A 26,635-nucleotide genomic window follows, 5' to 3' on the forward strand; every position below is an offset into this window, starting at 1 on the left:
TATTTGATGGTAGATAATCTGGCGAGGCTGTTAAGTTTCTTGCTATTGCGAGGCGCGTAATATACGGTTTATAATCGTTTGCTATTCGTTCATTATTTCGCAACGAATAGTCTGCTATGGCGATTACTACGTTTCATACTATTCCTTTTCTACTTAATATAAGTACATTGCATCTTAAATAAATACGTATACCAATACGATCATAGTTTCTTCGTTATGACTAGGTAATCATGCTTATTATGTTGCGAGTATTTCGCGTCGATAAGAAATAGATGTAATACGTAGTGCCTCAGAATACAATGATATTTTGTACATACTAATTAGCTTATATTACATACGTCATCGTCGACGTTGAAAATACCGTATTATCGCCGTGCTATTATTACAAGAGAAAACGAAGAAACTGAACTAACGCAAAGTTTTAATACATTAATCTTATTTTTCATCGTTCTTCATAAGTTATTTTAAAATTATATATCCCCTGCATTATACGACAGAATGTATTTCAATTAATACTGAATAACGGAACGTTCAGTGCTGTTACAGTGATCCCTTCATCAAATATACCTCTACACGCATAATATTATGTTACAAAATAGTTACTACAAAAAAAAAGGAACATTACTTATATGTATTTTGATTTGTTGTATGGTATATTTTTATACATCGACGATCTGTTACACTGTTATTTGAAAAACGCGTTATTTAATTCTCTTTACGTTTACGTAAAATCTATCATAAGTTCGGCTACGCTAAATTTCGATACAGTAATATTGAGCAATTCTGATGTTGAGGTAACATTGCTCTTGCTGGATATTTTCCGTTTTATAAAAACGTTGCTGCTTGTCAGTAGAAATTGTCTACATCGTCGGAAGATTAGATTGTTCCTGATAGTCTTCGAATAGTCTTCTAACAGAAAAAAGGTAATTCCAAACATTTTAAAAGTCTACATATAAAAATGTGCGAGTTACTCTCATTTCTGATCTTACTGAGTAAGGAGTTCCTATGAGATAAACTGTAGGACTCTTAATAGTATCTATTATCGAAAACATGATTTTTTTACCCATCAAGAATGGGTTCAACTATCGAAAAAATGGATACATAAATAATTTAATCGACGGTTCTAGTTAGACTAGAAGTTTGATGAATTTTCGGACTTTCCCGGTTAGATCATGCCGAAACCTTCGGTGCCCTCGCTAATTGCCAACAGCAACGCTCGTTCGAAGTGATCATAACACTCATAATCAGGTAAGCAGAGTTGGTTAAAGCTGAAAAACAATATTAATAACGAATCAATGATAAAAAAAACACGAATATTCTAATGATATTGCAAGATGAGAACGTACCAAGTATGTGCTGTAGGCAAATTAGCAAACGTTGGTGCAGCTGTAATCTGAAAACGAGGGCTTAGTTGTTGAAATCCACCAGGCGGTAATTGTGAGCAACCCGTAGTGAACTGGAGCAATCGTGCCATTTCCTCTTGCGTAAAATTGCTCACCGCCGTCCAGAACCAGTCGAGTACTCGAAGAAATTCCAGAGAACTTCCGTTAGCTATGTGATGCGCACGTAAATCTTCCACACAGTACTCGCCAGTCCCACACAATAGCAACTGCGAAAGAAATAAAGTCGCAGAGTGCCATCTTCGGACAGACTTATTTTTATGTATTTTAATTTTACTCACCTCTAATTCATTTTCATCAAATATGCCTAAGAGATTATCGGGAATCAGTTCGTTAAGACCACGCAAGAAGTGGTCGACTTCGTTGCGGATGGAACTAGCAAGTCGGTGCTGAGCGAGTGCATCCAGGTAACGAAGTTTCGTATCGTTAGTCACTCGAACTTTGCTACCACCAGGAATTAATTCTGCCACCTACATAAAACGTGTTAATCATAGATATGCATTAAATTTCGGCTATGTATTAAGTTTAGAGATAGAATTTTATATTATTTCTAAACTTAATGTATAGAAAACACATAAAAAGAATTGTATATTAACGATTTTATTTCGAAACAAAAATATTCGAAGATTAACATCAATTAGTAACATCATTAGACATGTACCTTCAATAATTGTCCATCCTTATCATATTCCTCTTCAACGAAGTACAATTCCATTTCTTCAACGTCGTTCTCAAGAATATACTTTATCTTACTCAAGTATAAATCAGGATCATCTTGTTCAAAATACTAGTCCATAAAAAAAATTGAGTTATCTATTATACTTTATCAGTTATTGATTTTTTGCGTAAAAATAGAAAAGAAATTTGATGAATTACCTTGTAATGCACTCTAAGTCCTATAATCTGTGCGAGGAATGATCTGGTGAATCGTGCGCGTACCAACTGACGATAAGAGCCGCCGAGCGCCGACTCGTAAAGACACTTGCCCACGATACGTCCAGCAAACTCGTAGTGCTTCAATTTAAGATGCGATGGTCGTTTGGGATTTGGATGCACTAATGCCTGTTGCGACTCCCCAAATGACGCAAACAAACCATTCCCGGGGTCGAATAGTGCGGCGCATATCAATTCGAACCATTCACGTCGCACACCACCCCAATCAACGCCTAACATGAGGCAATGAGTCTTGTAATTGTCTTAAAATTAATTTTCACAAAAGTTCCTTAAACGTAAACGAAACGTACCTTGTTCGCCTTGAAAAGTGATTTCAAAATTTCGACACCAATCACTCACTGAAAATCCTTTCGTAGCTTTCATAGACTTTTAATAAAAGAAAAACACATTATTGATATAGATTTTTAGGTGGATCTTCAGGGATATGTATTATAAATTTAATTATACATTTACCGATTCTAAAAACTTATCACGCTGCACTTTCATGGAAAGTTTCTCGTGATAATGCTTCTGATGGTGCTTGCGGACTTCGTGATAGAAAAAATCTTGTTTGTCAGCGAATGTTTCACTACCGCCGATGTTTTTTAAGAGAAACAAAGTGAAAGTGGCGGCTATTATATCACGATACAGAGATATTAGTTCTACGGGAGGTTGACATCCGTCGTCTATCGAGAAAGAATAATATCCCTCGTGCTGATTGGTCGAACTTTCAAAATGGAACTGCAATTTACAATTCAAAACTAAGAAATCACAAATCTAATAGATTAAAATTGCTGCGCATGTAAAATTATTTTTAATGATTATACCATACCTTTGTCGAAGGACATAGTCTAAATGTTACGAGTCTTTTGGGAATGAATTTCAATAAATATTCCTTAATCGTAAGTTGCTTAGGCGAGATAAAGCAGAAGACCTTCTTAGGTTTAGAAAATCTTTCTCCTTGCATGCCTAGTAACTTCGCAACATAACAGATGTCGGGATCCTTAGACGCTACATTATTATGTACCATTCTCGCGACAGAATCTAGAAATGAGAAGAAGAGCGCAATACACGAGCCTCATTATGTAAAAGAAAAATATCTAAGCTTGAAACTAAAATATTTTACATACTTTCGAGAACGATGATATCAAAATCTCCATTATGCAACTGCAATCCTGCCAAGCTAACAGTTGCATGATAACATCCACTTTTTGGAAAGCTCACTTTTAAACGAATTCTTTGGTTTGAAGAATCGTAATTGAGTTGAATACTATAGTCTACCATCGATCCTTTATCTGCTGTACTACCGATCTAAAGATAGATTTGGATAATCGATTAAGCATAAACATCAAGATTTTTTATTTTTGCGAAATTTTCTGATTTACCTGAGTAATATTGACACTATAGCCTTCCGTAGGCTGATCTCCAGGCCCAAATATGCACAGATTGTCATATTCGTCACGTGGCTCTATTGTCATCAAATGGGCTATCCCAGCTGTACATACGACTGTAGAACTTTGTCGTACAAAAACTGTCTTATTTGGATCTGGTGGACCTAGTACAGACGATATACTTTACGACACGATCGCAACTAAAGAACGATGCGTTCTAGATTTAACTAATTAGCGTTAATTTTTCGATTAATTATGAATCAATTTTTGCTCATCCAAAATGCTAAAGGAGATACCTAATTTTTTTTATTAGAAATATCATATTTTGAACAATAAATATATCTTATTTGTATATAAGATTAGTCATTTTCAAATAAATTATAAATTAGCGAAAAGGCTGCTTGAAAAATTTTATCTGTCATTTGCATTTTTAAAGTTTAACAGAAAATACCAACTTCTATTTCTAATCGCAATTTAAAAACAATTGTTTCTTCTATTTTTAAAAGATATCTTTATATATCACCACAAGGGCTGGTAATTCATATATTCTTGTTACACTATTGAGTACTACTTTACAACGCATCAGTATCGAATATACATACCAGGAAGAAAATTCTTAACAAACGGGCTGCCATGAACATGACAAAATCCGATAAGTACAGCTATTCGATATTGTCCCGCATGGCGGACAGTAAACTTTACTACTGCAGTATTTGCAGCTAAGGGGTCGGTACCTCCTAGTTCTATTAGTGTAGCTACTCTGCGTGTAACCTCTGTTACATCCACAATCAAATTATCCTTGTCACATATTGGGTACGGCTGGCCATTGCGCTGATAAAACTATAAACAAATATTCTTATATCTAATTGAGCTAAAAATTATTATGACTTTTATCACATATTTAGCTTTGGTAATAAAATATCTTAAATAAATTGTATACACACGCGCGCGCGCGCATGTATATATACCTAGATAGCAAAACTTTGCGGATGGAATAGTATTTGCATAGTGCGCTGATATTATAGCATACATTAACATGCTGACACGTTTGGTTATAGGGGAACAAATTATACACAGAATTTTAACTTCATCTCTGACAATGTGGGTGCCTTCCATTTTTTGTGACACAAGTCCACACAAATATCTTTCTTTGCATTCCTTGAATAACAAAGATAGAACGATATTTGTATCAACCTGGGTCACTAAATGGAAGGCACCCACAATGATGGGAGATGGCAAGAAGTGTTTTCCAGTAACAGAGCATTTCCGCATAAAGTATACGTTAGTGTTAAGATATGTTAAATACCCATTGGAAAGCATCCATAGTTCCCCATGCATGTTTTCTTCTGGCGGAAATTGTCGCATCTGAACATAAATATTCGCGAAAGAAGATTCTGGTGGCTTAAATCATTTACTTACTTTGACCGTAAAAGTCATTGTTTCACCGACCAACTGAGGTTCTTCCCACTCGAAATGAACGCGGCAGTTACTCGGTAATAAATATTTCCCTGTGACATATTGCAGAAGAGAGTGTTTCGCTTCGGGTGCCAAAGCGGGCTGCGTCATAGCAGCAAGGGTAACCAGCCCTGCCACTGATACGGAAACTATCAGCATACCACCTGGAGAGAGAAAGTAATTATTTGTTAGTTTTGTGCGTTGAATTAATATCTCCTGATAATCACTCGTAAGAGAGAACATTTAATAATTTAATTTTTATATATTTCAGCAAAACTGTTTTAATACCTCCATTTTCTTTTTTTCTGTTTCCAGTGCATTTTATTAAATTTTCTAATCCTTCTGAAAAGCCTTTCAAACATATAGCTAACGTAGAATAATTCAATTTCCTGAAAATAAATTCTCATTCCGGGGGAAAAATTTTATTTTACGGAATTAGAAAGAAAGAAGAATTCGTACCCCATGTCCAAGCATCCTGATGTTGGCTATTCTTTACAACAGCACTCCAAAGATCCGCTTTGAGAGTTTCCAAATCTTCCTTTGAAGTAGGTAACGTTTGCCTAGCTTGAATCCATCGTGGTAGATCCTTGCCGAGAACTGTCCGTGCCGCATTGTCTTCCACCCAGTATACATCCTCCAGGGACATAACTTCCATTTGCATCAACCTGACAAAGTATGCCTTCGTAATCTTTTTAACATTTCTTTATTTAGAATAGAACAATATTCTGTAAAGGCTCATAAACGGTTTTTTTGAAGAAGAAGATTGACGAATGAAAAAGAAAAGATAATTATCTGCTAACAGATCTCCTTAAATGTGATAACAGGAATCGATCAATTTAATTATTTTTAATTACGCACAAGGATGGCTCAGAAATACAATAAAGACTTTTTTGTGTAAATACAAATCAATATTGGTAGATATATTTATTACACTGAGTGACAGGTGGAGCATGTTTTTCTCGCCCCTTACATAGTTATAGTCTCACAATAGTTATTTATTTCTGTAGCCGTTACGATGTCCGAACAAACAATGCTGTTGTACAACGTTGTTCTTTAAGTTCATGTATTGGTCGATTAAAATTTGTGAACGAAAATGTTAACGTCCTTCGGATATCCGATTTGTATCCTTAAATATTCTATTTATGTTCCCGCATTGCATTCTCGAGATGTTCGAAGGTTGTGTTCTGAACATTCCACTATATAACATCTAAACTTTTGGAAATCTCGAGGACGTTCGAAATACAAGGACATAAATGGGACATTCGAGAATATAAATCGATGTTCGAAAGACGTCCACACGTTGTGTGAGTTGGAAGATCGCCTGAAGCGTGAGCAGACAGCCCCACCTCATTCAATGTAAATATATACACATGTAAATAAATACTATAATATCAACGTTGATTTGTATTCACCTAAAAAAGTTTCGTTTATATTTGATCCTACGTAACTGCATATATAATGCAATCAGGTATACAAAGAGTCGAATCGTTCAACGCATCGATGATTATTGGACTCTTTATATTAATATTTATGCTTATACTTTTTCTTACTTCTGATAGTAATTATGTAGGCCATGATCCATCAACCATTGACGTAACACCAATCTCTGCTGCAGCAGACGCGCAGCGCGCTGCAGACGTTCCTCATCTTGCGCCGGTAGCTCAGGCAGCGCATCCACCTCACCGCAACTCGCGAGGGTCGAGATGCCTAGCACAAAAAGAAAACAACGTATATTCAGCAATGCACTATGAACGGATTGATTAGCCTCAAGCGAGAGATTAAACGAACATGACAATAACGAGAAACTAAGATTTTGAGGCAATTCCTTGAATTCGCATTCCTTTCTTTAAAAGAAAAAAAAAAAGGTAAAAGGATATTTTTATCATAAGATATGCATAGAATTTTTAAAATCACTTTTCAGTATTTTACTACGGAATATAAATAAGTAGAATTTAACGCGTAAATTATGATTGCGTTTTCTGAAACAAGACTGATTTTTTACATCGTCTGACTGAGACGTAGATAGAATAACATTGACAATTAATGATATTCTTTTACAATCAGCGTAACACATGAATGGCATCCGAGATATTTGCGTAACAACTGTTTCACCGATAGCGTGGTATCACTTATAGAGAACGGGAAGTATGATAATTCGGCTGTGATAATTCGGTGTACAAGGAGGAATTGTTCACAATTATTCTGTATCTGTTTTCAATGAAGAGTCAGTCGTACAATCGCTCATGCAAATTGCATTTCAAGATGTGCCGCGTCTTGCTTCTCATTCTTGTCTGCGTTTTCATCTTGATAGATGCCGCAATCGCGGCATGCATCACCAGCAAACACGAGGAGGGTAAAGCACTTTACGATATTTTGTGATTTGTCTGTGTTTCCTCGTCCATTCCTCAAAGAATCTCTTTCTCTTATTCTCTAGTTTAGATATTCGCGCGTGCTTCGATTACCTATAGTGAGATTAAGATATAGTTTTATTCTTAAGTAAATTGTGAACTGCACAAACAGCAGTACAGTGTAAATCGAATCAAGCCGAGACGCTGTCGTGTCTTTAGATGTAAGACGATGAAAAATATTTAATAAATGTCATCGATTATCCGATCTCATTGTCTTTGTGTCGCCATTTTTCATAAATATTGTCAGTTTTATTTAACTCTACATTATTCATGTGATTTTCTTTAACATAATTACTCTTGTAAAGTGTTTCTGATATTCTAATATTATATTTTAATTTTCATGTTCTCTCATTAAATTGAAAATTAAATAAAAACTGATAATATTTTACATATTCTTTAAATACAGATAAATGGAAACAATTTTGTAATTGTGAAACAATTTGTGTTAAATATATAATAATATTGTATGTGTAAGTAGCATTCATGAATTTAATAAATTGGTAATTATGCAGATTATAAGGGACTCCGCGCCGATGACCTTAATTTTGACATATGTTGTCATGATTCTAGTAACTTTGCGTTAACAATTAGGTGGCAAGCCTCTTATATAGTTTCTGAGATATTTTAAACATAAAAGTCTAATTTATGTATAATAGTATATCTTTCCGGCAAATATCTAGAAAAGGGAAGCAATATATGTCAAGGTCATCAACGCGATGTCCTTTACTCTGCATAATCACCAATAAATTTATAAGACAAAGGCGTCTTGGACATCCCACGCGAGTAATGAAGGATTAATTATGTCTAGGATTCGGCGAGCGTCTAAAATGCTCCAACGTGACGTTGAACACTGCCCTATTTTCCGGCGGGCCGATCGTGGACGACATCATGATCTTTCAATCGCAGATTCAAAATATTTCCGATCAGTCGTTCCTGAGATACAGTCAGAATTTAGTTTCTCTAAACATGCATGACTGCGGCATTAAGGAAATTTCCGATCACGCATTCGACAATCTGAGGAAACTGAAAAAGCTTAGTTTGCAGTACAATTACATCAAATCGATAAAAGATCAGTGGTTCGTAGATCTGACATCGCTACAGCAATTAGACCTATCATACAATCTGATCGCATCGATCGAGCCTACAGTCTTCGAGAAATTGCGAGGTCTTAAATGGCTCGACGTTAAAGAGAATCGTTTAACGTGTCTGGAACCGACCCAGCTTGTACCAATGGCCAGTCTCGAGAAACTCCGCTTCTCCGGAAATCCCCTCACCTTACAGTGTCGTGGCACGGTGAGCGCATATTTCATATTTCGTCTGATTAACTGAGATAACATGTCGTATACGCGATCATCAACGGAAAGCGCGACCGCGACAAAGATTAAACTTCAAGCTTTACATGAAAGGAATAGTATTTCAGGAATAGTTTCAAATTTAAAGTTTAAATTAAAATTAGTACACAATAAAATTAATATACACAGGTCAATTTTGATTCAATAACTAATGAATTATACAACATCAAATCTTAATAAATTATAATTAATAGTTTAGTTTATTATACTATTAAAATTTGAACTTAATTTATACCTACTAGTTTTTGTAATACGATATACTTTACAGGGACGTTTCGATTTAATTTAGTCTTCCTCAGCCGCAATATAATATAAAATATTTGTAGAATAAAAATTACATAATAAACTTAGAATTGAGTTAAAAAGATGACTATATATAGCCACTGTAATGATTGGACATGTACGGAACGCTATTTTTCAAGTTCATGATATTTTAATAACTATTTCCTCAAAAGCGAGAAAATAAGTCCAATAATAAAATTGTTGATTCACGAATTAATACATTGCTCATAAATTTTTAGCTTCATTAAATTTAAAAATGATAATGATTAAATCTATGTCAGAAACTATTAGATTTTATGTCCAAAAGCAATAGAAACAGAGCTTTATATACCAGTTCAAAATTGAGTTCAAATTTTAATGTGGTATAATAAACTAATATTTAATTATAATCCATTAGTTGTTGGCTTAAAATTGACCTATATATTAATTTTATTGCGTAGCAATACGGAGATAGACAATTAAGATTATTAAATCAAGTAGTTTAAATAATTTCAAATCTATAACTTCTACATCGTAATTCTACGAGATCTGGGCACGTAAGTTACAAAATTAATAATTCAATTTAATTTGGAATCGAGACTATCTGTGTAACATGACATTGGACGCAAAATGCGTGGAGATTTTTAATGTTTCATCACTATTCTCGATACTCATAACCGGATGCTGGTGTTCCGTTCTAACGCTCGTTCGCGTTATCGATGACAGATTTACTACAACATGAGAGGAATGCGATTTTGGAAATAGTTTCGAATCTAAACTTCAAATCAAACAATTTCAAATCTAAATTTCACATTGTAGTTGACGTTGTGGTTGCAAGATCTGGGCATAAGTTACAAGACCGATCAACGCGAGGAGGATAACTGGCTGGATAATATATTGTGGCTATGCGCAGCAGATGACGTTAAGATAGCCAATTCTGAAGTTTTCATGAAAGAATGTGTCGTGCTGAATCTATTCAATCAACTTCGTACGGGTTTGACTACGGCCGAATCTTTTCCCCTGTCTATTTCTCAGGAATGTATACATTCAAGAGATGAACTAACAAAATGTATCACTGCGGATGGCAAATATGGTAGAGAAGTTATTACTAATGGACACGTTGTAAGAATGCTATTAAGACTGCTCCAAGAATGGAAATCGATTGTATAACGCGATAGATATATCAGATTTCTATATCAATTTTAATTTAAAAACGTCATATTTGACAGCTCGAAAAAATTTGTATTCGCAGAATAACATTTCACAAAAATGACTACGCTTAGAGTGAATATTTTTCTATCGTACACACTAAATATTTTATTTTCCACATGTGTATGAATAATAATGTTAAGAAAAATGTTTTATTCGTCAACTTGTACTTCATCAAAGATTAATATGTAAAAATATTTTTTTTTAAATAAGAAAAATATCAACTAAGCACTTTTTTAAATAAACTTTCTTCACAAATTGCAATTATTTCAGAATTGTTAGTTAATCGCGAGTGAAAAATCAATAAAAAGTGTTCGCTCTAATATTACCATGTATGGAAGTATACAATAATTCCAAAATTAGGGAGTTAATTCGCCATGCTTTCAGTGCGCAGATCTAACGTATATGTATTGTAGCACCGTAAACGCAAATTATGCAACACGTTACCAAATGTTTTATGCTGGCTCTCGAGATTCGCATCAAAAATACGTCCTCAGTAAGTAGAGTAGTTACTCACCGGAGGATGCGCTCCCGCTGGGCTGTAACGACATGCCGATGGATGATATTTCGCCGGCAAGAAAATCTTTGTTTTCGCGTTGTCCATTCCGGCAGACGAGATTTTTGTCCGGCATAATTTCTCTCTCTTTTTCTTTTTCTCGATGCCCTTTCGTAGCTTTACGGTTGTTCTTAACAGCGTATTGTCCCGCTCACTGCTGTCGCATCGGTGTCGATTCTCGCATCTCTTTGAAAGATTTCATTATTGATTCAGTCGAAAATCGATACATATTACGTGTACTTGGAGTGCATCGACGACAGCGAATGCGGGTGTGCGGTGAATGATAAAAGATCGCGTTACGCGCGATACACTATCTCTAAATGCGTATTAAATTTCGTTGCAGAAATGCGACTACTCTCGTTACTTCGCGAAATTGTGGCCGAGTAGTTGGACTGACACTCGGAAGTACTGAGAATCAAGCGTATAATTACGGCGAGTACTAATGTGGCATTAAAAGGTGGAAATGGTTGTCGATTTGATCGTTTCCTTCAAAAATTGGTGAATTTATGGAGATTAACATGGATTTTAATCAGAAATTGCAATAAAACTATTTTAATTTAGTAGATTTTTTTCATATATAAAAATTTTACGTTTAAAATTTTATATATGCTATAAGCCTATATAAAGAGTTATAGCCCCTCACTTTTTGAATTATTTTAAGAACTGTGCTGAATACGTAATGAATTAGTATTTATTTCAATGCTGAAAGAACAATCAGATGCACGGCTCGTGCAAGCTTGATTTCACATTAAAATGAGAAAAAACTGATATAAGCGATATAAATGTGCATTGGAGGGTTAATTAAACATCATTAACCTTTTCGATCGCATATATACTTTATTATGCAATGACGAGATGTACGCAGGTTGCACTTTTGTGAAATGAAAAGAAAGAAAAATCGCGCTTAATCTATGTCGGAGAAAACAAAGGGCGTTTATGTTTTCGTTGAGCATTAATTCAACGATGGAAAACATTAATCAACTCTTTCGCGCCGTACAATGCCTACCTCCGGTACGCTCGCGAATGAAAGAATAGATAGGGCGAAGCGCAATTAATTTCAATTATTTGTAATGATTCGCGAGTGGAGGTAAATAGAGGAGAGTCAAGTCACTGTAATCGAGACAAATAAAGTTGGACGAATAAATATTAATTAACAATTTGTAAATAAATTAATCGCGAGTTTTAATAAATCTTGTGTGAGAGTTAAATTGTATGTAGAAACACACACATGGACACATTTTGACATTGACAGATCGTTCGTCTTCTATAAATGTTGAAATCATCATTTGTCTGTGTGTACGCGCGCATGCGCAATTAAGAAAATAATTAAAAGATAAATACACCGAATAAAGGAATAATCTCCCCATAATCTTAACCTTGACATATGTGGTCAAGGTCATGACCTTGAGTAACCTCTGACAGATTTTAACCATCGCTCGTTATCTGTTAAAAAGTTATGAACAAAATAAGTTCATAATCATTTTATTAAAATTAATTTATTATGATTAATGGAATGCTGGAGCGACAGCCAAACTTGATCAAGGTCGATAATACAGACTTTTTAAATATCAAATTCGAAAAAGTGATCTTTCATTCATGTATCGTTGTGTCTCACTGAAACGCATCATTTGCCATTCAAAACGCATGAATTCGAAATCCATTGTTGAAGTTAACTATAATTAATTCAAGATACATTAAATAAATATACATAATATATATATGTATTAAAATTGTAAAAATAGATAAACAAAATATTACACTCGATAAAAAATTTGTCCAATCAACAATATAATTATTCATTTGTAATTCACTCAAAATCAATTGCTGACGAGATACTCGAATCATTTAAAATATAAAGCGCTAAATCAGGATTAAAAGTTGCTATGTAACACTTGCTATTGTAATTAATTGTAATAACATGTATAATTTACCGTACATTTTCGTAGTCTTTAATTAAGGGCTTATTGTAATCTCGCAGAATAGCGGGAATGGATTTATGAAATAAGAACTATTAGTAGAATGATAGCTGAAGCGTCTAAAGAGCGCGATGTCAAAACTTTACGAGAATTTAAATCCCCAAAGTTCTTCATCATTTAATTTCTGAAGTCAATTGTACGCGGTAGAAAAGTTTCAACATAAAGCGCTAGTACTGTTTTATAAACTCTGCTTCCATTTCCTAACCAACATGCAGTATAACTAAAATTGTAATTGCGAATAAAAATTTTATATAAGCATAATTTATGTAATAAATTTAAAAAATATACTAAATCTTTTTAAATGAACGGTATACAACTACAATGACGGACTGCACATTTAAATTATTTAGCATTGAATGATTGTTTATTTACTTCAGCTTACATTGTCAAGAAAGCACAATTTACAAAAATAAAGTTAACCCATACACATCCCCCTTTACACCTTTTAAACTTATTTCATCTATACGCTATTTATATTTATTATTACTCATGCATTTCAAATCTACTATTAGAATGAACCTCATCTATGGAATTAAAAACCTCATTGGATGAAACATCAGGTTAAACCTAACTATATAAGTTAGCTAGATAATGAAAAATCGAACCTTAGTGAATGCGTTCGTAAGTTTTTTAATACTTTACGATCATGAAAGCAGCATTCGATAACGGTAGCAGTCTACTCGCGTAAGTAAGGACAATAAAACGATTCAAACTAATTGGAAACTCTGTTTCGCACGACAGATACTCCTGAATTACGTAATTATGCAGAGCACAATGCAGAATTTCCCTACACGACCGCATTCAATTAGTTGCGTTTTATTCCCCGGAGTGTAATCAAGCTCGCGTAGGTACACTCGGCGGACATTAGTCTCCGTAGCGAGAAAAAATGTTCTTTTTACGACGATGAATTTATATCGGTGGAAAGAAAACCATCGTGCCACAGAGAATAAAAAAATGTCAATATCCCGAAATATTTTGTACAAAGATTATAATACAGTTGGCAAATTTTATGATACGGTAGAATTTTTTGTGGAGTTGATATAAGCTAATCGATCGAATAGAATATTCGATAAACCTTGAAAAGACGTGCAAAAGAGAGGTGAATAAATTTTACTCCCATAAAAGACACTCGAAGAGTAAACTTTCAAAACGCATTTTGTCCAAAATTTGTAATTTGTAAAAAACGAGAAAAACAGAAACTGTACATACATAAGAAAATTATGCACATTACAGAAAATAACAATATGTCAATCAGTAGGATGTAACGTATTAAACAAAATTTCTGTGAACAATTGCTAAAATATTAAACAGATTTTGTTTATCTCTAGTTGAAAAACATAATGCACCTTTAAAATGTGTCAATGTGTTTTTTCAGTATATAAATTGATGATAAAAAATGCTTTCTGAACATTTCAGTCTCTCAACACTGAACATTACGTCATCCCTAACTAAAAAAACAACATTTTGGAAAAAACACATTTTAAAAGTCTGCTCCTCACTTATTTACGATCGATATATGTATTCCAATCGATACGTTAAATGATTTTTCATTTCGATTTGATAATAATTTCTATTCATATTTATCTAAAATAGAAAGCCAGATAAAAACAAATAAATGTGCATTCATGAGCTGTATAACCTACATAATTTCTACGCGTTAGTTTTACAGTAATCCAGTAGCATCAGTTATCTTTTAGTTTGTTCGCATTAATCCGATTTTGAATACGTAAGTGAAAATGCGGAGCTTCTGGTATTTACAGGGTAAATATACGTTTCTATGTGCTCGAGGTGCGGTTCATAATCGATCACTTATAGCTGTCGCTTTCTTGTAAATAGATTAGGGTGTATCACGAAAAATACTTTTACAATACAATTATACATTATAGTTAAATTCTCGCACATCTCGTGTAGAGTAAAAAACATTGTGTACTTGTGTTAAAATTTTTGTGTTGAATTTTTAATATATCAGAATTTATAATTATATAACGTTATTTTCTTTTGTTAGTGTTAAAAAAATGTATGAATAATACGTTAATGTAGTTTTAAAATGTAAATTTTAAGATAAATAAGTAAAAGACGAGCGCGTTAATTTAACACATTATAAATGTTAATTTTACAGAAAAAAATTTGTTCCTAAATTATATACGAGTATGTCAGTGTCACACTTATTGTGTTAATTTTACATAATGTTATTTCTTAATATATTTATTTTATTTCATTAAATTAATACATTAACAATAAAATTTAGTTAATACATTAATAATAAAATTGAAAAAACTTTTAAGATATATGAAATGTATTTTTGACAAAAATTGTCCGTGTATTTAGTTTACATTTGCTGCGAAATATTACTGCTGATCATCGAAAAATTTGTCGTGTGACTTCGTGCCGATAATGACTTCCCTGCAGATAAGTATCAAGCCGAGGCAATTAACAGACTCATGCATTTAAATGATACTTGGAGGTAGGAAGGACGTGATGTTAAATCACGCAGACTCTCGGATCGGATTTAATTTGCAATTCTCTGTACTGTGTAATCAGGCTCGGTAAAATGGCTTCTAGCCACTCGAATCCATATCTCATACTCGCGTTTCCACACCATTTCTCGTCGAGGTGTTTCCGGAAAATTCGACTTACAGCCACCAGCAACTCCTACGTGTGTGGTTCGTGATTGCATTCATGAAAATAATCTTTATGTTCATAAGAGTTTCGCGTGTTACTGCGTTATAAGGATTTCGCGCAAGTTACATGCATATCGGGCATGAAAGATGTTTTGATTTAGCTCGAAAGAAGTTCTTCGCGATTAAATTCGAAATGTCAAATCATAAAAAAAGTATATATTACAGAATAAGTTTTTGTAATAATTTATATTATATAACATAGAATATTTTTAGACAGAGTGAAACACAAAGATATGCCTCATATAACAAAATAATCGTTTTCGTATACCTGTATTTTAAAAAATGTGAATGTAAATTTAACACACTATGCAATGTTTATACATATAATTCTCACCGTGTTAGTATTAAGGTAAATACCAACACGTAGATTTAACATTTATTAAATCTGAACTATGCTAGTTTATCAACACAAACATAGTGAGAATTAAATTTAACATCCATGTGTGGGATTAAATTTCGTATTTTTTAGAATGTAACTAAATTAAAATTGCTAACCGACTGTTAGTTAATGCCAATTTTATTCCTATTTAAAAATACTGATCGTGATTGGAGGAAAAAAAAGATCTTTCGTCGGATAGCGTAATTTCTCGCTCTTATGCTTTTGCGTCGTACTCTTTTGACGATTAAGATTGAGCGTTGATACAGTATCAGAAATTCGTTATGTAGCCTAAAGAAAGAACTTTCCGACGCGATAAGATTGAGGTCATTCGAAACGATCGATACTTTTCCCTTTATACTTGCGTGTAACATCGCGTGTAACATTCGCGGAATTACACTTCCATCTCGCGTGTGGCAACGCCAAGCGTATTATTCCTCTATAATTACATCCCTTAATTTGAACTCGCGTCCTAATTAATCGACTAATCCCGATGTTATTCTGGCCGCACGATCGAAGGTAATCGTCGAGAAAGTTCTCGAGCCGAGTAAAATATTTTGCATTTTACGACAGAAGGAAAACGACCCCGTTGCGCGGAATGCTTCAACTAAAAACAATTTCTATTCTCTGACTCGAATACATAAGACGGAGAAATTCACTGGCAAGATAACAAACGCGAGGCGAGCGGATTATACGTTTTTCGCCGCAATGCCGAGTTTCGGAGGATCGATCTCGTTCGTTGAAGCGTTAATCTATATCGCAAACTCGTTGCCTGTGAAAGCTTCGGCTCGTTGCTCGTACATAATGTAAGCGCATACATCACAATGAGAATGCTTTCGCATAAATTCACGGTATCGACAATATGAGGAAGATGATAGGAAACGCGATTCCATTCGGCACAGCCGCTATTGTATAACGGATGCGGTACCAGTTTCAGTTTTAGCGCTAATTCAATCTGTTAGAAAATAACAGGAAGTAACAGTAAATTATATCGTAACTTTTCTAAATTAATAATAGCAACTGTGAAGGCCATATTCTACATTGATTAAATGTCGTGTTAAAAGTTCACTCGGTATTATTTTAATAGAATTATCTAGAAATGAAATTGCTTACAATCGTACCGCTGCAATATTAATTTTAAGAATATTGTTGAGTTATTTTCTTGTACATAAAAAATATGGTACTAAACAATCGGTGCACATAGATGTACACGAGTTATAAAAGATTCTAGCAAAATAGAAAAATTCTGGCAAAAAGGTATCGCTACATCGCGTGCCAAGGTAATCAAGGGTTAACCACGAATCGTGATTCTAATCATCTCCGTGATATTCCATTGCAGATGCATTGTTGTTTAGGTGTAATAAAATCGCACCAAGTTAGTTCACAACAAAGAAGCGTTGCAATGCGGAGTTAACGTTTCTTTTTCTTTTGTTTATATTTTAAACCGAAAAAATATAAACTTCGATAAGAGTTGACGACAACGATGAAGTCAAATCGTTCGATGCCCGTAACGATCACTCTTTTTTCTTCTTCTAATAAAATTTGGACTCCAATCGTGTATAGATCTACTATTATTGGTGCCATTTAGCATCAAATTTAGCATGAAAACATTAGCATTTTTCTTCAGGTAAAGCTGTCGACTGCATTATTTCGCATTCAAAAATTTCCGTTGTGATTCAAATACATATTATTACAATCTATATAGATTGTAATAATAAATAACTGTTATAATCAAAATAGAAAAAAAGTTATAATATAGTGTTATATTTTTTCTTTAGTGTACAAATGTAAAATTAATTAATTAAAAGAGATAAAAGATATCATTATTTAGGAAAAAAAGAATAAAATAAAAGATACTATGTTTTAATATGATTACAGTTTTTTGTTTTTCCGTATTTCTCATTTGTTCTCCAGAAACTTATCAAATTACCGAAATGTACAAAAAGATACTGAAAAATGAGCAACATAATCGAAAAATGGATAACCAAAATGAATTTCTGGTTATCGGTTATTCATTATTAATATAATATTCTAATCATCGATAACAGTTATTTTTTTCTAAAAACTTCTGTTATCCATATTCATAACCGCGAAAACAATTTCTATCACCGATAATGATTATTCGCGACTAGAATATGATACATAAAAAATTAATATTTTATAAAAATTACATTTTTTCGAGCAATTCTTTAAAATTCATATAATTTTCTTTTCCGTAAATAAATATCAACTTCTAATCGATGATTTTTTATAGATCAAATTTTTAAGATATAAACAATAAACGATTAGCAGTTTCCCTTCAACGGAATTTTATATGCGTTTCTTCTTTCTCTCCATTATCGAAACGAGCTGCGTTGCGAATTAAGTATCCTCTTAGTAAGTACATCATAAAGCCCTCTATTGCGATGAAAAACATTTGGAAAATGTTAAAAAAATAAACGCCTTCATATCAAAGAGTAAAAAGATATTCGACTATGTATATATATATATATACATAGTACAATATTAGTCTGTCATTGTAAACTTGCGCTTAACAGAATCAGACGAATACGTAAAGATGCTTCTGTTTTCATACATTTTATCACACAATTTCAACATTCACACAAAAACAGGAGAATTCAATTTCTTCGAACAAATTGTACCGCACCATGTCGCTTAGACCGTATGGTTATGCTTTCATCTCTATGGCTTTGTAACATCTATAAGAATCGATGAAGAAGGACCCGTGTGTTCCGAGACGTTCAATATTTTTATATTATTTTATATTTTTTATATTTTTTATTTTTATGTTGTATTAACATTGTAAATTAGAAATTTATTTTATAAAAAAAAGTCTTATTACCGCTCGATTTAAAACGTTTTTTTCTTTATACGAAATATTTTCTAACAAACTTGAACAGAAGAAAGATGTGCGGTGAATCATCCATACTAATCTAATTTTAATCCTGCATACTAGAACGTAATTCGTACTATAAATCTGCTAATTAAGTCTGCAGCTAGTAAAGTAAAAAAGAAAAGAAAAAGATGATAAATCCGATTTTGTCCTTTAATAATAATAATCATTACGATGTAATCAGTGACTTCGCAAAGGGTGGAAAGTGACATGGAATGAAGAAGCGGAATCTTTTCTTACATTAAATATTCTGGTGAAGTTTATGGCAGCAAAATGCAAGTTTAGCAGCTTGGTGTCACTATAGAGTGTGTGGAATTGTATGTCGTGTGGCGTGAAAAAGTGCGCGTTCTTTGATATGAATGAATGTAGCGAACGCAGTGATAAACTTACGGTTCAAATTGATATCGGCTTCCTGATCTCCCCTGCGGAAAACTCGCAAACTCGATTTCAAGCGCTATCGAGATTTTCGATGGCGCTAAATAAAAGAAAGAACGGTTTGTTGTTTAAAAGACAAAAAGGGAGAATAACGGGGGAGGAAAAGAAGGACAGGAGGAATAGAGAGAAGGAGAAGAGAGGTGGGGGGGGGGGGGGGAACACTTACGAGATCGCGATCGACACTTCACTTACGAGAGAACAGTCTCGCAAAGGAGAGCGAAAGATCTATACGAACGGTGAGACCTATGAGATTTAGGTCGGGAAACACAAAAATGCGAGACTCTGACAGAAAGAAGGCCAGAGATGGGAACAAGGAGAGATACTCCTGTTACACCTTTCGAAGACGTTCCTACGGTCGACTAAAATCCAATAGTGGTGATGGTGTCACGCTAAAAGTTCGGCTGACGACCAAGGTGTCAAAGGCTCTCCCCGCGGCCAGCTAATCGGGGCTCATTCGCTGGCTCATCGTTGATAAGAAGGCCGTTTCTATCGCAGATAACGCGAGCGAGCTCATCGACCGCGAGCATAATGTCCCGCGTATACGGAGGTCGAAAACGAATGGACGGACAACGAAGACAAGGTCCGTAGAAATGGAAAATCCACGCGTTCTATATAAACCTCAGGACAAAATTCACCAAACGTTACCCCTGACAATCTAGCTTTGCAATTCTCTATGTGACGCGCTCGCGCGAACTCACGCCAGGCCACTGCATGCGATGCGATTACGCGGCGGGAACCAACCCTCCGCGCCACGTCAACCCCACCACGAGCGAGCGCGAGAGAGCCACGCCACCCTTCTCTCGCGCTTACCTTCTGGCGGGAGACATCGCACGCCGTCGACCTACTCTTGTCGTCTTTCGAGCAACTCTTCCCTCTTCAAGGCGTCGTCATCGTACCATGGCCACTTTCGACCGCACCACTTTCGCGCCTCGCGCTACATCGCGCTTCCCAATCATAATACCGCACATGAAGTACGTGCTTCGACTGTCACAGACATCGGTATCCGAGAAATCGATGGTTGATGGGAAAAAGAGTGCGGCAGAATTTTGGAGACAAGGCCGACGAAAAGCAATTTTCGAGCAGGCCACGTCCCTACGGATAGTTTTCGTGGAGTATATGAGATTGCTCTTTGCATATATATATATGTGCAATATATATTGTATATATACATGTATGTACAATGAAACACCTCTAGGCGATTGTTTTTTTATAACATGTGTATCATCAATTTCAATCCAAGACGTTCTTTTTCTACACGTACTTGTATAATGACCATCGTTAGACGAAACGTACATTTCTCCTCTGGTTTGACAATAATGGCAATAATAATAATAATAGATGACGTATCCGAATTTGAATCTGAAAAGTGAAAAGTTACAGATCCAGACTTTTTGCGTCACAATATCTTCGCTCGTAGGGCATGTATGATAGAAAAAAAAAAATAAAAGCACTTTTATACAATTCGAGTAGTCGCTATCGATTGAGCGTATATAGAACTTGATTAATTCAGCCGTTATTGAGATCAGATAATCTCAATTTGCCGCAACTCGTCGGTTCGCGTAAAGTACACGGTAGTGTCGCTGCGCTTGCCTTAGCGCCGAGACATTACTGTGTTTTCTGATATAAATACACACATATATATATATATATATATATACAATATATATAATAGCGAATATCGTATATCAAAGAAATATCCCGTAAAGTAACCGACCAAACTTTCCCAACATTTGGCGGAAGTCTCTTTGTACCAAACATACATACATATAGGTACGAGTACAATATAACCTTGATATGAAATGATTTGTCAAACATGCTGGAAAAGTTTAGTCGTTTCTTTTTTATGTACCTTGTATAAGAAAATATTCGTATCTGAATATTTCTGTAAACAGTTACGAAACTCGATAAACAGAAGAGCTTTAAAGGAATCAGAGTTGAGTCTTCATACCTAATATAAAATATATGTATAACATATTATAACTACTTGTAAACAATATCAATTCTTATTGGATCGCTACATTTCAAACAGAATTGCGGCAACGGTCTAAGCTAGATCACGGGTGCTTCTAAATAATTGCGTGTGAATTTATATACTACGTATGTAATTCTTTGATTGCGCGCCAAAATTTTTTCAGACTTGAAACGCAACACTAATAAACCATCGCATGAGTTAAATTGACTAACAATTTAACGATTAAAACTTACTATTTCTAATTATCATACATTCTCATCGTACATATTTTCTCGTAATGAATTCCGCTAAATTCATGACACAAACGGACGTAACAATCACGTAAAACCGAGCAGTGAAACATATTCTGGAAAGCATTACGATTCAACGAGGATACACCGATGATGTAACTGTCGCCAAATTGAGATTGACATTTGTGAAGATCGAACAATTGTCGGGGAGCGTTGTCAAGCGAAACGTACATCATATGAGTTTTTTTTCCATTTTTCTGCAGGATATTTCAATAACGTACCGATGAAACGTATGAAGGAGAAATAAATCCATTTTGCGAATGAGCTTACACAACAGAATACATTCGATAAAGACACAGGTCGATCTTTCTTGAATCTTTAAAGTAATGCCCCTTATCAATGACGACAAAATAAATTTTGAAACGAGGTACTTCCGATGATTGCAGTTTTACGGTATTAAAAATTGTACCATTTGCTTTTGCCACACGACGAGTATATCTATGTAGTACTCGTAGCGTATCAAGAGGATAAAAGCGAAATAAAAACTTTAGTCTTAATGTTAATTATTAAGAGCTAAGTCGCTATTAACTTCCTCGATATTTGACTTTAAAAGATTGATGTTTTCTTTTGTGTCACATATAAGATGCTTCAAGGCAGAGAACTTTAATGCCAGGTATGGAGATGCTTCTTAGGGAAAACAAAAAGAACTCTTTAAATAGAACGACACGAGTTCTCTCTCAGTAAATCTCGTCGGTAATTTACAACTCTTGTACATACAGAAAATAAAGTGTTTGAGTAATAACTGATTTCGCAATATGCATGTAATAAATGAATAAAACATAAAACAAAATTCTTCGCCAGAAAAAATAGAAATGATTGAAGGATCACCTAATAAAATTTAAAAAGATAGAAGCTTCTTATTCTTAATAAAAAATTTTTTTATTTTCTTATATGAAATTTTCAATGCTGGGTTTCATGTTTAGAGATAAACTGCATTTGTACAACAGACTTTATACGTATATAATCAACAGAATCCAATATTTTGGAAACTGAATTAGATTTGATATTTTTCTTAAAATTTTTGTAATGCTTTGTAAAGAAAGAAAAATGTTTAAATATACAAACATCAAATATTAAATTGTTACTCGAGATAAATTTTATGACGTAAAACAGTAGGATTATATGGCGATGTATGGTAGGTTGTATAAATATAATTTTTACGATTTAACATAATATAATGCCTAGCTAAAGCTAATAAAATTAATATTTCGTAACAAATTTATTTTGATTAATGTAAATTAATTTTAGTTACAGTTTAACTAATCTTTTATCTTTTTCTATTCAATAGCCTAATAACGCTAACTATAATAATTTTAACTTTTTAATTGTATATTATAGTATAGTAATTAAAACATTTCGGCAATTAATGTTCTCGATTTTCCTCAAATTCGACTTTTTCTAATTTCTTGCGATTCGATTAATATTCTCCACCGTCAAGTGCGGCAGCGAACCAAGTTATTCGCTTCAACAAGCGCGCGCAAGGAACTTGCAAACTTTTACACGGTCGACAAAGAATCGATCGTTAAGAGCGATCGAAATGAATAGCAGTACGTGTCTAACAACATTCACTCCCACACTGATCGATGGATTCGAATGTGAGTACATTTATTATTCATTTTCAAGGTTCCTCTACTATTCCGCATTCGCTGACCAGAGAACTTTTGGTGTGCTCTACATTTCTTCCGCCACAAAAACAGTTGGTGGTTGCGGTCAGGGTCACCAAAACCTCGCATTTGAAATTCATTCCCCTTTAGAGACGCAGTGGTTTGAAAACACCACTTCAATAATATTACCTGAGAAATTTGTGTTGGATTGTGTGTGTGTGAAGAAACGTTAATAAATAACTATATTTCATTAAATTATCTTTGTCTAATTAAATTTTTAGTAAAAATAAAAAAAGGGAAGCAATTCCCGATGACCTTGATTTTGTCTTGTGATCTTATTGTTAAGGTCATGACTCTAAATGACTCTGAAAAGGTTTTAATGATCGTTCGTTTGCCATTAAAAAATTATAATTTAAAAAATGTTGCGAAAATTACCTCCATAATTTGAATGTATAGGAAATTATAATGAAGAAAATAGTCAATACATATATAAAACGTGTAACTTTAATTAATATTCAAACGATCGAATGAATGCATGGAAGTCATAATGTTGAAAAAAAATGATCATCCATTCATTTGTAATTATAAACTTTTCTAAATAGAAATTTTGCGAGATAATATACAAAATGGTAAAATCTCGTATGCCATAGCGAGGAATATGTGATTACATATTACTCCACAATCTCTCTATATTCTGCACATGAATAATCTTTTTGCATATAAAATACTTTTAGAGTCAACAAGATTTGTTGCACGGTTTACTTTTAAATGTATACATATAACTTTATTTTGCAAACCATCACTACGTGCGCAACATTTATCAATATAGATAATAGAATCAGTTGTGAAATACTTTCGAATAATTAGTAAAAACGTTTCAGTCGGTCTTTTTGATAAAATAAATATTTTCCGAGTAGTACTGCGTTCAATTTCACCGAAAATCCATTGTCTTCTAATTGTACGTCCATTATACTTTCTTTTGTTTATTTTATTTTGATCTATAGTTCTACTTTCACCTTAAGGTTACTTTCCAAAACGTCCTCCGAGGCAGATTTACTCTATATACTATAGTATATGTTACATGTACTATATAGTTTGAATAAAATTTTCCTCAGAAAGGACGTTTCAGAATGTATCCTAAGTGTGTGTTTTGTTTTACATATAATGCACATGATGTATCATTTTATCTTCTTTTAATATCTAGTAATACTGCAAATAAATTAAATTATCAACAAAAATCAAATTTAATTTATCAATTCTTCATTGATTGCCTATATAAATACAGTTGTAATATTTTTTTGCGATAAAAATCGAATATAATTTAACCTAAAATACATATTTAAATATATTTAAAACGTACGGGACGCAAAAATTCCAATTTGTTGAGAATCACTCATACTCTTTTCATGCTTGCATGTAGTATTTTTCCCTTTTTGATTTTGAAAAAGTGAGCAATTAAAATTATCATAAATAAATTTTATTTCCTTTCTTGAAAATTAAATGAAACTGTTAAAAACCAACGATTTGCATTTGTGTAAAAATGCCATCTATTGGAAATCGGTTAAAATTTTCTCAACAATCTAATATTTAAATAATTTATAAATTGCTTCTTATTATAGGTATTTATTAATCTGTTTTTATTTTAAGATCGTGTTAAATGTCTTAAGATGTTGATACAGCCTTCTGATTGGCTCATAACATCTTAAGACTGTACGTAAGACAAACATAAATACCTATAAGACTCGACTATGAATACTGGCCTTAATTTAATTGATGAATCGTCTTTTTATGAATTAAAGATTATCCAAAATCTTTTTTAACAATGTATCCTAACAATTTAATTGAGACTATAACTGTAACTCTTAGACTGTGTTAAAATTTACTGTCAGTAATAAGGTCTATAAATACATTACATGCATTATAGATTGAATACTGGCAGTAAATTTTGTAGTAATTCTACAATGTGCTCTTTATTTCCTGTTTCTTGTTGTTTGTCTGTTATCTTTTGATCAAAAAAGGCAAGAGTAGGCAAGAGACAAACAGCAAGAAATAGGAAACAAAGAGCACATTGTAGAATTACTATTAGAACACAGCCGCATACTGAAAACAATTTTAGTCCAAGAATGATCGTTAATCAATATTCAACTTAATGACCAATTAATTTATTAATACAATTACATATTTATTTTTACAATGAATTCTAGTAATAGTTTTATAGTCTAAATCATTATGACAATTCATTGAACTAATTTTCATTAATTCAATGAATATTTTGTTATATTTACGTACAGTTTTAGTTTAGTGTAATACTGCGGTGTCATTCCGCGAATCGCTTGACAATTTGTGATAATAAAGCTAGTACTCACCCTTCTGTCTAAATACTGAGCGGTATTGCGGAAGGCCGATTTCAATAAGCCACTGATCTGCTTCCGTGAGTTCTCCATTGTTTCCGGTCCCTGCGGCGAGCATCAACAGCTTTCCCAGGGAGAGGACCATGGAAAGAGCCAAGAACACCCCGGATAGCACCGTCGACCATCGTGCCATTGCCCATGGAGTACATCTACAACGAGGAAAAAGAACGTGTCGAGAATGGACGATTGCTTGTCTACCAAATTACGATTTCTTAACAGATGTTCGCCGAAAAAACGTCACCCGCAACAATTACAATTTACGAATTTTCGCGCAATTTCGATCCCAGCATCGAAAATCGACAGGCGGCCCTGGGGCTCCGCATGTTAAAATTGACAGGTTACGCGTTGGGATTGGAGGTTAGGTACGCCGCGGTGTTTGTAAACAAGCGGATGCCGGTCGATCAGCTGATCGTCGCCGATCGAGCTCGTCCAGACGGAAAATCAGCTTACCACATTTTCGCAGGAAACTGTTCTCTCGCCGCAGCCTTCGGCAACACCGTTGATCCTCGCGCGTAAAGTTCACGCAGGTTCACGCTGGAACAACACGCATGTAGCGGTACGATGCACGGTGTTGAAAGAAATTTAGAAACTGCAGATGGAGCGACAGGTGGAGAGGCGCGATAGGGAATTTCTCAATTCTCAGGTCAAAGCGCGCGAGACAAACTGCCGAATATAATATAATACATCAAGCTGCGTATACACCTGGAAAACAAACGCAAAACACGAATGTTCGGACATTCGTGTTTGTACTTGGAAGCAGTTTATTCTCTTTTTATTTTATTTCACCGAACACTAGTAGGCTTCTCTCTGATACTAGCAAACCCGTTGTATCAGAGAAAAACCTAAGACAAGACAGAGGACCTATTTACTGTAACCGGAAAACGTCTCGCGCACACTACCGCCCTCTAAAAAAGTGCACGCAACTACGTAACAATATCCACTTTTTTGCGCGATGCTTCTGATGGAAATAAATCACTAAAATAATTAAAATTTATCGAATTAATTTTATTTTAACGTTTTCAGCAATTTATT

The 26,635-nt window shown here is 34.1% G+C and overlaps 2 protein-coding genes across 4 annotated transcripts; one reads left to right on the forward strand and one right to left on the reverse strand.

The window, feature by feature from the left end:
• Window positions 1-634: 634 nt before the first annotated feature.
• LOC108780494 (apoptosis-resistant E3 ubiquitin protein ligase 1) lies at window positions 635-26,127 on the reverse strand. 3 transcript variants are annotated; one of them, XM_018548232.1, is made up of 16 exons: window positions 26,054-26,127; window positions 25,559-25,752; window positions 6,730-6,886; window positions 5,639-5,844; window positions 5,144-5,343; window positions 4,327-4,564; window positions 3,719-3,888; window positions 3,464-3,644; window positions 3,166-3,377; window positions 2,808-3,074; window positions 2,645-2,720; window positions 2,277-2,566; window positions 2,062-2,187; window positions 1,682-1,870; window positions 1,347-1,609; window positions 635-1,268 (listed from the first exon to the last, which is right to left on the reverse strand). In XM_018548232.1, exons 2-16 carry the CDS (start codon window positions 25,734-25,736, stop codon window positions 1,166-1,168), a joined length of 2,856 nt encoding a protein of 951 aa, XP_018403734.1. In that variant the 5' UTR covers window positions 25,737-25,752; window positions 26,054-26,127; the 3' UTR covers window positions 635-1,165. The 3 variants fall into 3 exon arrangements, with proteins under 3 accessions (XP_018403734.1, XP_018403736.1, XP_018403735.1); XM_018548234.1 differs by lacking the exon at window positions 26,054-26,127 and adding an exon at window positions 10,927-11,151 and having other exon boundaries at window positions 25,559-25,621; XM_018548233.1 differs by lacking the exons at window positions 25,559-25,752; window positions 26,054-26,127 and adding exons at window positions 10,927-11,151; window positions 19,282-19,426.
• On the forward strand, window positions 7,396-10,473 carry LOC108780495 (chondroadherin). Its single transcript, XM_018548235.1, has 3 exons — window positions 7,396-7,532; window positions 8,396-8,880; window positions 10,020-10,473. Exons 1-3 carry the CDS (start codon window positions 7,397-7,399, stop codon window positions 10,368-10,370), a joined length of 972 nt encoding a protein of 323 aa, XP_018403737.1. The 5' UTR covers window position 7,396; the 3' UTR covers window positions 10,371-10,473.
• Window positions 26,128-26,635: the final 508 nt, after the last annotated feature.

This window comes from Cyphomyrmex costatus, unplaced genomic scaffold (genome assembly GCF_001594065.2).
Source record: "Cyphomyrmex costatus isolate MS0001 unplaced genomic scaffold, Ccosl1.0 scaffold70, whole genome shotgun sequence".
Taxonomy (NCBI): domain Eukaryota; kingdom Metazoa; phylum Arthropoda; class Insecta; order Hymenoptera; family Formicidae; genus Cyphomyrmex; species Cyphomyrmex costatus.

What these genes read in the sequence shown, in the direction of transcription:
- LOC108780495 (XM_018548235.1), top strand. Translation starts at nt 7,397, where the DNA reads ATGAAGAGTCAGTCGTACAATCGCTCATGCAAATTGCATTTCAAGATG. An exon ending in CACCAGCAAACACGAGGAGG is followed by an intron (nt 7,533 to 8,395) that starts GTAAAGCACTTT and finishes AATTATGTCTAG; the next exon opens with GATTCGGCGAGCGTCTAAAA. An exon ending in CCTTACAGTGTCGTGGCACG is followed by an intron (nt 8,881 to 10,019) that starts GTGAGCGCATAT and finishes TTCACATTGTAG; the next exon opens with TTGACGTTGTGGTTGCAAGA.
- LOC108780494 (XM_018548232.1), bottom strand. Translation starts at nt 25,736, where the DNA reads ATGGCACGATGGTCGACGGTGCTATCCGGGGTGTTCTTGGCTCTTTCC. An exon ending in CTCAGTATTTAGACAGAAGG is followed by an intron (nt 6,887 to 25,558) that starts GTGAGTACTAGC and finishes TTTTTGTGCTAG; the next exon opens with GCATCTCGACCCTCGCGAGT. An exon ending in TGATATCATCGTTCTCGAAA is followed by an intron (nt 3,378 to 3,463) that starts GTATGTAAAATA and finishes TCTCATTTCTAG; the next exon opens with ATTCTGTCGCGAGAATGGTA.